Genomic DNA, 15,959 nt, shown 5'->3' on the forward strand with positions numbered 1-15,959 from the left:
TTTTATTTTCTGAATCCAAAATTAATCATATTCTGACTAGGACGTATTTTTGTGTTGCTGAGCTATTATCATATACATGGATATTTTCTGGGTCTGTTACAATATTAGGATAAACAGTCTGCTTTGTGGTTGGACAGTTATGCAGTATGAATATGATCAAAGTATTTCTCTATTTGTGAAATATGTCATGGGTACTGTGTGTGAATATCCAAAAGTGGGAGAACCATCAAAGATTGTTATACAAAAAGTCATATTCCTATAATATAAACCCCAGATACATATACTTGAAGATAGCAGATGTATGTTAGAGATAAGAGAGCAGAACAAGTCAAATAACATCCTTCTAAGCTCTAGTGCAAGTGATTTTTTTTTCTTCAAGGAATGGTATAGGCTTGTTATAAGTTTCAATTGGAGACTTTGATGCTGTTTCTTTCCAAACTGTGTGGGACGCTGAGAGTGGAATTTTACTTTTCTATTAAATACATGCCATACATTATGTAGAATAGTGGTTGAAAAGCTCAAAGGAGCACATTTTCTCATAAAATAAATATGAAAAGTTTCCCAGTGGATAATTACAGTTTTTGAGACTTGGACTATTTAGCTGTAGAGAATTTATTTTGCTTTTAGAATATCTCTGTGAGTGCAAGAAAAGAAAAATTCATTACCTTACCTCTTGTAATTTTGAAGGATTCTTTGTACCTTCTGGGTTTGGGAAGCTGAAGGCAGGGTCAGCTCTCCTTCAACGGGTTTTAAAATTCTAGTTTTGAAGTATCATTAACATTTGGAGTAGGAAGGTAGAAGTATGTATTTTACTAGTGAGAATCACACCCTGTGGTGAGTCCAGTCTCTCCAGCCCTCAGCCTTAATTCCAGCAAGGAGTAATCTTGTTGCCAGTATCAGAGCCTTGGGGACGCAGCAGACAAGCTCTGTAGGCTTTCTCGTGGGTAGACTTGTGAGTCAAGATGTAACATCTGACAAACTCCACTGTCTCAGAAGGTGGAGGGACGTAGAAAACAGGTAACTTCTGCTGATTCCATCATGAAACTTTCTGCTTAAAATATTAGCTTAACACTTTCTCATGATTTGGAGTCACTGCAGCCAGCATTATTCCTTTGCCTGCTGCCAAGTGGGGACAGAAAATAGAAGCTGTGCCTTGCTTCCCTTGAAACCCTCCATTCAAGCAGAGACAGAAGGATAATTGAATGTCATTCGCTGGAGGATGACCTTCTAGCTTTGTTCAGCTTCCCTGTGTAATAGTGTTTTGGAGTTAAACTAGCCAGGTGAAAGTGCTGTGGTTTGTGGGACATCAGAATATATTCTGGGGCTGTGCAGCAGAATGAGAAGGAATTGCATGCCATTCAGATTCTCTGGGAAAAGCACCACTGTCCTATTCTTTCTTACTAAACTTCACACGATTCTTATTATTAGAGCCAGACAGTCACTACTGTGAGAACCCTGGAGGATATCCACTCTGAGGTTTGTTTTCAGTCCCAGGCCAGGAGTATGTGGATTGGTAGTGCCAGGAGGGTTGTTCTTCCATCATGATTTGTTCTAGTGCCTGTATGTCAAGGAGCCAGGATGCTGGCAAGGGATGTGTGCTGTTAGCTTTTGGATGCCACCACCTTCACCAAGATACTGCCAAGGAAGAGGATGCTGGAAACTGAGTGGTAGTTGGCAAAGCTGTTGGTGTTAAGAGTGGATTTTTTTCTAGGGCTGGCGAGACTGTTGCATTCTTTAGGGTGTCTGGTAATTTGCTGTCCTAACAACAAGTTGGAGAGAGGGTAGTGTCATTTGCCAAACAAAAGAACATTAAGAGCATTTGTTGGAATTCTTTACAATATGTTCCTAAAAATATATGGAATATTTTGATAGTCCAACGCAGTATCAAGATCTGTGGTTTAGCTTGTGGTGAAAGTGATATGTAGCTTTTGTAGCTAAATCCAGAGGTATCCTACTCTGAGTTTTATTTTTCAATGACTTTGAATTATATGTTTTATAAAATATATTTAAAAATATATATTTATATTAACATATTTTTATAAAGCTTGAGTCTTGCTTTTCAGAGAGCTGGGTTGCAAATTTTGCTTCTCTGCAGGTACTATTAAATAAGTTCCAGACAGATGAGCAGAATTGAACTGAGAGAGGAGAAAAATCTGAACGCACATTGTCTGCATCAGCCTTCATGTTTCTGGTATCTAAAAGTTTGTGCTGTGCTAGCACAGTCCTAACTATTAAAAGTTTACATTATTTAAAAGAGACAATGTGCATGACAAAGGCCCCAATGTGGATGTCTGAACGAACAGAGGCACACCTGATTAGGAGTTTGAAAATAATCGCATTTTTGCACACAAAAGAAAAACACCAGCAAGCCGCCAAAACCCAAATGCAACCAAAGTACTTTAGGATGTCTTATTTGTTACTTTGTGCCCAGAATGTTTTGAGCTATTGCTGAAGCAGTCTCTTAAGGGTAACCTAGAATAGCAGTTTCAGTGTAATGCTGCATTATTATTTGCTCCCTGCACCTCCCATAGATCTTTTATACACCTTAAGAAAATCTAAAAAATCAGCTTTCACAAGTGTATCTGAACATATGTGCAGATGTGCAGGAAGTATGTGCAGTGGTGTGGCAGGATATGTACTGAAGACAGAAGATGTCCTCTTTCAGTAAATTAATCTGTTAAGCCTAAGAAAATTATGAGGGTTAGTAAAAAGAGAAAAATATTTAGAACTGTAATTAAGCTAATGATATTGACCCTGACCATAACAATGTGGTCTTCAGAGATACAGTTCTTACTAACCAGTTCTTCTAGGTGAGAGTTTCCTAGATTTTGCTTATTCTTCCCTTTTCTGCCTGCTGGCCACAACTACTCGATATTAATAAAACTTCTTGCTATTTTCCATTGATTTGAGAGTGCTGCTTGGCAGGTTTGATTTATACACCAGCTTTAACACAACTGTGTCGAGTTGTTGCTGTGTTGTGCAAATCTTTGAAGACAGCCTTTTAAAGCTACTAAAATGGACTAAGAAATTGCATTATTGATAGAGTTAACCCTGTGTAGGGTCTGGATAGGACAGTAAGGAGAGTCAATTTGCTGAAAGCTTGCAACCAGTTTCTTTTTGTATGGATGCCCTCTAGATTTTGTAGACATATTTGTCCAGAATTGTGGAATACAAAACATAGTTTTGCAGAAAGTGCAAAGGAAACCTAGCTGTCCTGTCAGGACAGAGAGATATGAACCTTTTTTGGTGAGGGAAGATGAGTGTGTTCAGGTTTTTCCTTTGATCCAAGCAGATGAGTTCAGAGGTTACTAGAGCTGTTTTTCCTAGCAAATGGCAAACACTAGATTTGTATCTGCTTGGATTTTTTTACTGATAGAATTTATTCCATTTTAGCTGGCTAAAAAAATATTTTCATATAAAGTTTTGTGACTCTATAAGATCAGTCAGGTTGCAGAGAACTCAGGTTTGAGCATGTGTGGTGATGAATATTAAGTTTTTTTCACTTTTAGGTGAAGAGATGGAAACTCTGTCTGCCTCTTTGCCTTTGGTTCTCCCATTGGTTCTCTTCTTTCCTCCACAATAACCCATTATCTGTTGTCAGGGAATTTGCCTAAGGATGAAATCCTTATTCTGAATGATGCCTAGGTGGCTGAAACTACAGGCCCAGCCTCACTGTCCTGGAATTTTTTTTCCTCTTCTATTTTCCCTAGAAATTTTATTTTAGGAACCACTTCCAAGGAAGACCTGAGTGAAATAATCAATTCTGGAGTTTGTTTTGTTTTGTTTCTTAATTAAAGTATGTGTTGCCAAAAAGCTTGCAATGAGCCTCACCTATCTCTCAATATGCAAATCTATCTTGCAGCTGTAGAGCCCCAAGGGCTTTTGTTGCACTTTCAGATGGCCTAGCAGACACAGGGAGAACAATTTTTTGTTTGGTTCAAGCCCTTAGAAGTATGTAATAAATTTGCCTATATATATTTTTCTGTTTTGGATAGATGTATTTCAGTTTTAAGTTTTAGAAAGTGCAGTTTCAGAAATAACCTCTGAAGATGAATGTGGTCTCAACCTTTGTGCCCTTTTGGAAATGCAATAACCAAATATCTTTGAGTTGTGAATGTCTCAGACCACGGATGCTTTCATTATTTTACCCTATTGCAAGCTACCCTCTAGTGGGTGGAGAATTAGCCCCATAATTAATTGGAATAGAAGAGATATTCCCTGGCCTCATGTGGAAGCAATGATGCCTCAGTAGCATTGTGGGGAATTCAAACAGAAATGTATCTAGATAAATACATATTCACCTCTTTTTCAGCATAAGAGTGGATAGCCTGAAATGATTGCTGTTTCTCATATGGTTGCAGCTGTACCATCTCATACAGTGGTCTTCAAATAAAACAGGGTTTGGTTTGGTCAGATCTTGATTCTCTGTGAAGTTCTCCCTTCCCAAATGCTCTACAAGTTATAATGTCAGTGATTGAGAGATAATATTTTCTTTATAAGCTTCCCAGTGCTGAGCTGGAGGGAGTGGTGTGAGGTGTTCTGGGTCAGTGCCCAGCTGTGGTGTCTTGGCACTTGTAGTCCTGCACCAGTTGTACAGCCCTGTTTTCCAAAAGAAAGTGTTTTTGGCCTTTCAGGATAGTTTGGGGTTTGGTGTGGGTGATTGCTGTTGTCTACTGGTTTAGGTTTACATTTACATTCTTGTTTGCATTGACTGTCCCTCTTGATGAACCTGCTGCATGAATGAATGATGCTGTGATCAGTTCTCATGCTGGTTCAGATGCTGTTGTGTTCAATGGTGGATGTGATGATTTTTCCTTCAAAGCATGTGCAGAGAAAGAATTTACTAAAAACTCTTATGTTACCAGTTAGAGTTCCAGAAACCTGCTTTGACATCAGAAAATTCCCTTTTGGTACCTGCTAGTCCTATAGGTGATAGAAAGCAGTTTCCCCAACTTTTTCTTAAATATTGGCTGTAGTTTCAGTACAACCTGAGACCCTCTGGAACAGAAGTCAATATGCATATGTGTTATTTACCCTTTCTGTTTCTTGCTAGGTTTCAGGGCAACTCACTTCTTGAATTCTAGTCGTGGATTTCAGAGTCCATTAACCCTGGTTCTTACTTCTTCAAATTACTGCAACATAGATGACTATTGTTCTGACTATAATTTTGAGGATGTCAGAAATCTCATTTGTTTCTGAAAATGGCATGCTTGGCTTTTTAGCTCCTTGTGGTGCTAAAAGTTCAATGGAATCAGGGGGTCTTTTCACAAGCTTGTTTCCTGTCCCAGTTATAACAGTGCAACCTTTAGGAAAAAAGCCCCAAACTAAGCCAGGTGTTTGCTACATGAGTGGAGAATGTTGTGTGCTAATAAAAATAGCCTCATTCTCTAGGCAGACCTTAGTTCAACTGCTTAAATGATATCATCACTGAAATCTTCTTTGTCAATGCTTGGCAAATATTATCCACCCATATCTGTCTTTAAGAGATTCTGTTTTGGTAGTTTCTGGTAATATTTTTCAGGTACTGGTTTCAAAATGCATGCAGTAAGAAAACAAACTACATGTCTGCTGACTGAATTTTGACTCACTAACAGAGTGAGTCTAGTTTCTCACTACCACTTCTGACTGTAAATAGTATCTGTACAAAGATGCAGCTAGGAGCATCCAGAACATTACTCTGCATAACTTAAAGATTATATACAGCTCTGTCCTGTTAACCAAGTTAAAGTTTTCAACCTTTATTCTTACAGTAGCTTCTGATGTTGCATATATTTTTCTTATTGCTAATAAATCTATCTACTATTGTATAATTCCTCTTTTTAAAGATCTGGAAATAAAAGTGTATTAATACAAATTGTTCCCAGCACTGGTTGGATCCTCACCCTTTTATAAGTTGCTCAAAACCAAGGCAATATCAATGAGAAAACTATATTTATAATCATACCAGGAAACAGTTTTATGCTTAGGCCCTAGCCAACATGAAACAGAACATAAACAGGCATTCTATTCATAAAAGTACAATTAAATCAGAAGACATAAAAGGACCAGTTAAAAATTTGCAAACCTAAACCTCACTAGTAAGCTTTTAAGTAATATGAGGACAAGCTTGTTAGAGTGATTGTTTGGGCAAACTGAAATTATTTTTCAGTCAGTTGAAACTACTTTATTTCCTGCCCCTCACCCCCACCTTTAACTTTTTGCATGGTTAGAACAATTAAAAGCTAGACTTGTAACTCATCTCTTCAAGGAGTAGCACAAGGCATAGTGCAGAAATAGAGTGGGAGAGGTGCAAGGACTAGGGCAGTGACTTCTACAGCAGCTGGAGGCATTGCTGAAGCTTTCTGCCTTTCCTGACTGTATATGAAAACTTGATCAGAACTATGACTTGGCTTAACTGTTCTTTCATCTTTGATGCCACTTGCCTGGCCATTGTGGAATTGTGTGGAAACTGTATTTTTCATGAGTGATTTTTCTTTAAAAAAGATAAGGAGAGAAATATTTTATAGTCACCATGTACAAAAACTAGGAGAAAAATATAAAAATCCACTCTCATATATGGGTTTTGGAAGTTATACTACATCTCACTACAGCAGCCCTGTCAGATATTCTCCTTTTGTATAAATCAGATTTTTAAGAATAATGACAATTAGTAATGTGTATTTCAGAGCATATCATCTCTCAGGTAGAATGAGTTTTATTAAATAACAATTCTCAATGCTTTTTTTATGTTTGAATGATAAAGACAGGAAAGTGTTATCATGACCATCCAAAGATAAAGTAAATTGTCTGTGAGGAGTACTGTAGGCTTATCAAGTGCATTAATGTCTGTACTGAACAGGTTAGAAACACACATCAAGAGTGCTAAGGCTCTTTAACACAGTAATGTAAAGTGGGCATTAGGGAGCGGCCAATCAAAAAAACTAGTAAAGCCTATACTGTATTAAGTATATTAATGTACATCACATATTTTTAACTTGTGTGAAGTGTAATAGTGTGAATATAAATGTTAAATCCTACTCAGTGGTGTGATCAGCTTCACACCATTGTTTATCTCACACCATAAGCAAAAATTTCCTATACTGCTTACCCTTTGCATGCAGTCTTTCTGTTTAACCTCTATCTTATATAAAATGCATGTTTCCACAATGAATTACAGCAATTTAATTTAATGGCGCAGAATATTTTACTCTTGCACAGCTGGGTGCCAAGTACAGTTATATAACATACCATAGTTTATCTTCATAACTGGGTGAAACTTTTGAAGTTCACTGGTGTTGGACCTTAACATGCACCCAAGAGTCAGCATTGGAGTCCCCCTTCCCTGTTAGAACATAAAGCTCAGGATGAAGTTGCTCAGCATTATGACACAGATTGTTTATTGTTGCATTAATTCTTTGATAATAATTTGTCAGATTACATAGAGAAAAAGTCAAGCTGTTTTTCATGTTGATTGTGATCAAAAATAGCTGCAGTTTCCCTTTCTTTCCTTATGCCAGCCAAAGCACTTGCATAAATTTGTAGATGTCATTATTTTTGGCCCTTTCCAAGGCAGGATGGAACCTGGGTGAAAGACATGTCCCATCAGTCAACAGTGCATCCTATTGTGAGGGGATGAAAGATGATAGTACCACTTGTTGGCAAAAGACTTTCCCTGCTCTCATTTCATTATCACAAGGAGAGAGAGAAGCACTGTATTGCTCTTTATGTTATATATGTATTCTCAGTGTTGCCAGTGAGAAAAACTAGGAATCCGTGAGGGCAGACTGATATGTGTCTGGGTGTGTACACATGCACACAGGTACACACCTGTGTTCTTACATACAGAATCAAATACAGGCTTTTTCTTCTTTTAATATGAGCCTTGGGTCTTGTTCTCACTGTAATGATTGCTTGATTAATCTATACATGGCTAAAGCTCCTCTCAAGTTAGTCTGGCTTGAATGGGAGACGTTGTGCTTCAGAGCAGTTGTGCTTGGATAAACAGCAGAGAAGTTCAGTCATGTCTCGTTACCAGCTTCAGGGCTAGCTGCATGTTGTACACTGGCTTTATGCCACACTTCACTTATGAGCCAGCAAAAATCAAGAAAATATTTTTTCTTTGGAAATCTCACTTCCATGTAGTACTTTAGATTGTTCCTGCTGGAGGAAACAGGCGGAGAAGGGAAAGATTGCCATTACTTGAGGAATTACTTGTGTTCATCCAACTTGTCTGATCTTAGATTAAAAAACAACAACTGAGGAGGAAAGAAAAAGTAAAAATTTACTGTTTGCATTTTTTATTATATGGGTATACCAAGTTCTGTCAAACAAAAAAGTAAATATTTCAGAAGCTATGCCATAATGTTTTCATCCACACTAAAAACATGGGGAAATACTGGAAGAGAATGTAGAAAATGAAAGAGAAATATCTCTTATTTCTTAGACACCACAGAGGGGCTGGAAATATCCAGGTGAAGGATGGTAAGAGAGGAAAAAGTAATGGCTATGGAGAAAATCTGTTGGAAAATAGAGAGAGAGAAATATGGAAGGAAGCGAATTAGAAAGGATGGGAGACCTGAAGAGCTACTAGTGGGAATAAAGACATGCAGGAATAGTGCATGAAGTGACATTGACTGGGAGATGAGAAGTTGCCTGCACTGGCAGAACACTGCTTAGGATGATCCTACAGGGCTGCAGGGCTCTGTGCACCCGTGGTGCTTGGTCATGGGATGGCTCTCAGCTGGGAAAGACTGACACTCTCCTACAGCGTAACAGAGATGGTGCAAAATATGCTTGGTCAGGTAGTTCCTATTCTTCCAGCTTATGTTCTCTAGTGCACTGCTTCTACCTACACCAGTTAATAATACCAGAGGTGGTGCATGAGGCAGCTCTGTGGGACTAATAAGCAGAGAAAGGCATTCTTTTTGCCTCTGCCCTCTTTTTGACCCTGGAATGCAAGTAGAGTTTTTCCAGATATACCAAGGAGAGACCTCTGAAGTAAAGTGTACTAGCTTTACAGTTACTTTTCTGATTATAGTGGCCATGTTTTTGCTAAACCACTTGAAGATAAAAGAAATCCAAAGAGAATAGCACCAAACCACTGTTTTCTAAATCAGTCGATATTCCAGTAGGTGTACTTTTTGTTTGTTTGTTTTGTTAGTTAAGACATCTGGAATACTTTTACTCCTTCAGACATTGGGAACGGAAAATTGACAGTTTGTTTCCAAATGAAAAAAAATATGTGTTTGTTTGGAAAAGAGACTAGAGTAACCACAGTAAGAAATTCTTAGTACACTGTCTCACATGAAGAAAAATTAAAAAGTAATACTGTTGAAGCATCAGTGTGCACCAAGGATGGATTTAAATGCTTTTTTTTTTAATGGTTGTTATTACTAGCTGTAAAAGGCCATGACACTATGTAATCTCAAAATCACTAATACAGCTTTTGCAGTGATTATTGATGTGAGGCTTCCACAGAAACATGGGTTTCTTAGTTTTCTTTGCATAGGGTTGCTAGTTACACTAGTGAGATGCAAAGACAGGAATGCTCTATGGGGAAATTGCTTATCCAGCTGATACTGGATATTTCAATACTGACTTAACATTTCAAGATAATAGTAAAAGAAACTAGTTTTGAGACACATTTTTGATGAATAGCTGGGGACTAAGTATATTGCTTGTTAGTTTTCATATACTTTTAAAAAAGTGCTCTATCACAGACCCTTAAGATGTTTTTGCACTTTTGCCTGAATTTCAGCTTACATTAGATCCTGTGATCAGCTTTGAGTGTTCTTTGTATATTATTGTTCTGGGACTCTGTTAATACCATTATTAGCTGGTGTATCAATCAATTTATCAATAGTTATTTATTAATCTTCTCATTATGCTGACTAGGGTTCTGTTGTCTTTTTCAGTGTACCTTGAGGACAGTTTTGTGAAATCCGGAGTATTCAACGTGTCAGAACTTGTGAGGGTGTCAAGAAGTAAGTCAATATTTGTGTTTAATAATTTCCAAAGCCAGCCATAAACAATTGAAGGTTTTTGCCTTGAACTTTTTTCTCTACAAAACATAAGATGCATAGGAAATGCCCATAACCATGCACAGTTTTTGATATATTTGACCAGAGTATTACATTATATCTGACCACAGTATTAAAATCCATCTTGCACGTGTTAGTAATAAAATAGATAGTTCTTCTTCTGTCTCTTTGATATTTAAAGATGGAATCAATTTGTTATATCTCCCTCTGCACACCTAGTGGTCTTATGTTTCAATAAAATTACCATATAGAGCAAAACCTTCTATTGTTAGATTTACAGTTTTTTAAAGGTACCCTACACATCCTTGGATATTGCTGAAAAGACCAGATTATTCATTTAGTTTTTTTGGGTATTTTTTTTTTTTTTTTTTTTTTTTTTTGTTTTGTTTTTGTTTTTGTTTTTGTTTTTGTTTTTGTTTTTGTTTTTAAATTTGTAGCTCTTAAAATAAAATCACTATATGGTTATAAAGTATGATCAACAATGTATTAAATATTTGTGTTTCTTTTAGTCTTAGCATTGGCTGTAACTGAATTTTTAATTGCATTGTCTTGTTTTGGCATATTACACACATTACGCATAAAAATCCTCATAAAAAATAAATATGAAAATACAGGTGAAGTTTTGACTGCAAAAACAAAAACCAAAAAGAATATGAGATCTCTTTTGTTGACATCCAGCAATGGTTATAATAGTATAGGATAGAATCTATCCACATTTTCATTTTGAGTTTTTTCCTAATCCTTTCTTTTCTCCATTTACTATCAATACAATTAAAGTATTTCTCTCAAGACATTGTTAGGAAGTAAAGAAGAGTAATTGAAAGTTATAGTTAGAAGTGTCCACAGTGATGATGCCAGCATTGTAAAAACTGAATGGTCCAGAAAAATCACTTTTCTGGAGACATGAGGATGAAGTCAAAGAGGCTCCCAAAATTTCCAAAATGTTTGTGCATATTTTGAACAAGTGTTAACTAATGCAGGGTCAGGGTGCTTGAGGAATGTAATTATCTTACTGAGTCTTCAGATGGGTTATTTAATTTTCTGTGGTCAGAAATCAATATTCAACCACTAAAACTATGTTAAATCCTTCAGCAAAACAGTGAGCATTGCAGTCCTGCAGTGCTAAGGCATATCCTGTTTTGTGCTTGCTGAAGATATGGTTTTGCTGTTTTAGAAGGCTAAGGATGTGTGAATTATAGCTTTCTTTTTGTTGTCAGGTGGTTAAGTACATTTTAAAGTATAAGGCCATTTAGGTTAAAAAAGAAACAATATTGTAATTATGCTATGAAACTGCACGTTATGCAGCTGTTGTACATGATATACTTCTAATAATAAGCATTAAAGCATGTGGTTTCTGTGGGACTTCTTACCATGCATTTGTTTAACCTCAAGCCGCAACAGAGTTGTACTTAAACTGTCAGGAAAAATACAAACCTTCAAACCCATTACACAACATGCAATTATTCTTGCAAGTGCCAAAGGTAGTTAAAATGCACAGTGCACAGACAATGAACAAAGGTAAATGCACCACAATATGTAACACATAATTTATTCTTGAATTGCCAGAGTCTGTACGGTACACAGCCTTTATGAGGAGGTGAAGGCAACACTGCCTGTATGTATTTGTGTGTAGGTATGTGTATGCAAAGCAGAACTTGTGGCACTGAGTGAAAGAAAAAGAAGGAAGAAAACCAGGCTGTCAACACACAAGGCTTTTATTAATACAAAATATTTAGCATTAATGGAAAAGAATTAGTGTGTCTCTGAGTCTCTTATGTCCATTTTTTTTTTTTCGGTTCTTTAATCTGGTCCCATTCATTATAGTGCTTGAGGTTTGTATTATCTTTTTCATATTGGTGTTTTCATGTTATCTGTTGTAAAACAAATGTTTTCTATCTGCATAACTGCTAAGTAAGTACTAGGGTGGATAATTCACTCTTTAGGTACGTAATCATTGATGCAACTTGTCTGTACTTTGTTTCCACAAGAGGCAGAAAATTAGATACATGTAGTAAACTGTGATATTTTCCCAAGTGTTAAAAAAGAAAAGATAGATAAAAAGATAGAAACTTATCTCTGACTTCTTACGGCGATGTGTTTTCCAGCACCCATAACCCAGGGAAGTGGAGTGAACTTCCCAATTGGAGAGCTCCCGACCCAGCCATATTACCATGATATGAATTCGGGAGTAAATCTGCAGAGGTCCTTGTCCTCTCCACCAAGCAGGTAAAAACTTGAAATAAGTGCTAATGTGAACCGTGTTTAATAGCGCAGGACAAGCAATTCACAAACATTGTCAACAACCAACTACTTCGTTCATTTCCTCTGATTTTGTGAGGCTAGCTACTTGTGTATGTTACTATAATCTCCATACAGATTTGTAAGTTATAAATTTTGTCATTTGAAGTGGTGACATTATTGCCTGTCATCTCGCATGATATTGAATATGGTGGTAACTTTATTCAGGGTTTGAAGTGCCCACTAAATCATCTGCACATCCCAAAACTGTGGCTGAGCTGCAGAATGGTCTAGCACTTGGGCAGGTGCTGGCAGGGCTCAGAGTGTTTGTGGGCAGAAAGGTTTTCTTTCAGGGCTCCCTCTTGGATCTCCATCTTGTCCTCCATGGGCAGATACTGTTAGTTCTCAAAAAGGTGTTAGGACAGCTATATAAAGACAAGGTGTTTTCATCCATAACAGCCCAGCTCATGCAAAGGTGTTTCATGTCTCGCTCTTTCAGGGTGTTTTTCCTAACAGAGTGGAAAGAAGGAGGAGCATGAGACAGTTACAGGACAATTTTTCTCAAGGGTCTCCCTTTGCCTGCTACTGGAGATTTAATCTGAGGGACTGACTTCCTCCTTGTTCAACGTGCTCCCTTCTCCCATCTCTGAGAAAAAGTCCCATTTCCTCCCTTGGGAGCAGCTGGGCCCAGGGATGCAGAGAGCCTGCTCTGTCCTCCTCCTGACTGTCAGATAATGTACTGGATGTCAGACCCTAGGGCCCCTTGGTTTTCTGAAACTGTCTATACCATGAAATCACAAGCACTATAGGAACTGTCATTGCGCCACGTTTCTACACCCCAGTGAGTCAGGAAGTGTCTGCACAGTGGGGCAGGATTTAACATGACTATCAGGGCTGAGGTATTCTTCCACCAGCACTTGGTTCTTCTGAGTTATTTTACTCATGTTCCCATATTTCATTCCATCATATTTTCATCTTGGCAATATACAACATGCATTTTAGAAACTGATGGATTAATTAGAATAGATGGATTAATTATCACAGTGAAGCAGTAGCAATTACAGTAGTAGTAGTATCAGTAGTTGCAGTAGTAGTAATAGCAATAGTGGTAGTAATAGAAGCAGTAATAACAATAACAATAATAACTATTATTATTACTATTATTATTATTATTATTATTATTAGTATGCCACATCATTAAAACCTTTATTCTGGTTTTATTTGGCAGTCAGCATAACAGCATTAATATGTATTGCTATGAAGAAACTTCTTTTTCCTCCACTGTATTGAAGTTCTGCCTCATTTTTTATGGTGTGACTTGAAATATGGACCTTTTGTTGCTTTTAATTTAACTAGTCAAAAATGAAAAGTGTTTGTTTCACAGTCTTTGAAAAGGTTGGGAGTTTGACCTGATGAAATGCAGTAAAGTACATTTTTTCTGCATGAACACGTTCACAACAACTCCTGTTCTACCTTGGCCTTAAACACTTTCCAGTGACTTGCTACACTTCAGGGTTTCTGCATAAAGTTTAGTACCTTCATGACACAATATTTCTTTGGTAGGCTATGGGAACTGGTTTCTTGGTTGGTCAGTGAAATGTTGTGGACTTTAATATTACCCATTTATGCCATCTTTGAAATATTGAGTCATATTAATAACTCAAGTACATACTTACATCACATATTATTAACATTGCTTGTGCAAGTTAATGTAGGTTGTAATATCCAGGATTTTTGGTTTTTTTGGGCCTTGTTAGCCTGAATTACTCTCTATTAAAATATTTATAGAGATCCAGACAATTTATATACCACTACTAGATGAATATTACGTATTATTGTGTTCACTGACAAATCTCATAATTCTTCAACAGCAAAAGACCCAAAACTATCTCCATAGATGAAAATATGGAGCCAAGCCCAACAGGAGACTTCTATCCTTCTCCAAATTCACCAGCTGCAGGAAGTAGGACATGGCATGAAAGAGATCAAGGTGAGTAAAATGGGATTATTTTACCTTGAATTATGCTGGAATATACAATAAATCACTGCCATTCCATTGCTGCAATAAAATGATGGCTTTTTATAAAAATCTTTTCTTCTGAGCAATGTATGCATTTGCTGGTTTTGTAAATGTATTTAAAACCAACAGCCAACAAGATATTATATAAACAACAACATTAAAGAACAAAATAATAATAATAATAATAAATTTTGTATCTGATGACAGCATTATTGTTTGAAAAGACATGTGACAAATGAAGTACTTGATATTGTTTATGCTGTAATCATGACAGTAGAATTTGGAATCCAGTGCTTTCAAACAAAAATCTAAACAACCCTTACTATGGTTTAATATCCATAAGCTTGCACTGTTTCTGTACTACTGTGACATGGACATTTAGTCTCTACTGTGTGACTCAGAATAGATTCAAAATGCATTTTCTGAAGAGCCCACATGGAGCTCTATGGGACTCTAAATGGTTAACTGGTGGAATGTTCTGCGTTGTCCAAGGCAACGAACATGCCTATGTGGAGAAGAAAGTTGTGACTCTCAAAAGAGTGAAATTAATTGTCAGAATTCTTCCTCGTGTTATCTTGATGCTTGATGAACCTAGGTGCCTCTGTAGTCTTTTCCTTCCCTTTTCTTGTGTGAGAATGCCTTTAAACTCATATATTTGAACAGTGTTGGTTAATGGATCCTGTGGCTGAGGCACTGTGGCTGTCTGGAAAGACCATGACATGTAAAAAGAAATAGAGAAAAAGGCATGCAGCAGCTTCCTTTGTGAATCTTCCCATATTTGCCCTTTGTTTTCACATCCACTGCTGATCATTGCTCTCAGTTATTCAGCAACTTAGTGGCCCTTTGCTCTCACCTAATTTTTATATTGCTTTAAAGGTTATAAAAAACCCCACCAAAAACACCCCCCAAAATACCACTTTTTTTTCCTCCCTACTAAGTTTTCTCTTTCATCTCTGTGTCCAAGGAATGTGACTCTGTTAGCTGCCTTTTATTTTTACATTTCTGTTATTGTCAACCTCCTCTTAATCTGCTTGAACCTACCTTCTTATCTGTGTTCTTCCCATTAGACTGTTCATTTCACTCAGTGTTAACTAGTTTACTAGTTTTTTCTTCATAATTTCTTTTGTACTCCATTTCTCATGGAGGCTCTGATTACTTATTTTTGACTGAAGCATTCACTTTTAAATTTTTAAAAAGAGTCTTGCCTGTGGTTTTGCATAACTTAACTTAAGAACAGTAAATAGGAGATCTGCCTTTCAGAATCTTCCTCTTTATGCAGAATATTTTTCTCTGTGAATGCTACTTGTTTGCTGTGAAACTGAAGTACGATTTTTCATGAAAGACTGGAAACATACCTCAAATAAATTTTTTACTTTCTAGATAAATTATTTTTATAATTCTAGGGAAAGCACCTTGTTCCTCCTCTCTCACGTATCCCCATTTGTGAAATGAAGTAGTTTTGTTCTGCTGCATGAGCTGTAGGGACTGCTGGAAAGGTTACTGCCACACAGACTCCTGAGTGCAAGTACTGCTGACAGAGCCTTTCACAGATGATCCCTATAGTTCTCAAGTATCTCAGCTGCATTTTAGGTTTTGAATCATTCTGCTTGCAAAGAACTATTTTCCATGAACACTGGATTTGTTCATGCTTGTATGAACTTCACATTATAGTTATCAGTAGT

General features: G+C 37.0%; 1 protein-coding gene across 9 annotated transcripts in view; it reads left to right on the top strand.

The window, feature by feature from the left end:
• The window catches only part of NFIB (nuclear factor I B), a 168,682-nt gene that overhangs the window by 98,916 nt on the left and 53,807 nt on the right, over positions 1-15,959 (top strand). For all 9 annotated transcript variants that reach the window (XM_056513153.1, XM_056513155.1, XM_056513156.1 and 6 more), the window contains 3 exons: positions 9,894-9,962; positions 12,125-12,245; positions 14,129-14,247. In XM_056513153.1, the coding sequence (XP_056369128.1) occupies positions 9,894-9,962; positions 12,125-12,245; positions 14,129-14,247 (309 nt within the window). The remainder of the gene's footprint in view (positions 1-9,893; positions 9,963-12,124; positions 12,246-14,128; positions 14,248-15,959) is intronic.

This window comes from Oenanthe melanoleuca, chromosome Z, assembly GCF_029582105.1.
Source record: "Oenanthe melanoleuca isolate GR-GAL-2019-014 chromosome Z, OMel1.0, whole genome shotgun sequence".
Classification (NCBI taxonomy): Eukaryota; Metazoa; Chordata; class Aves; order Passeriformes; family Muscicapidae; genus Oenanthe; species Oenanthe melanoleuca.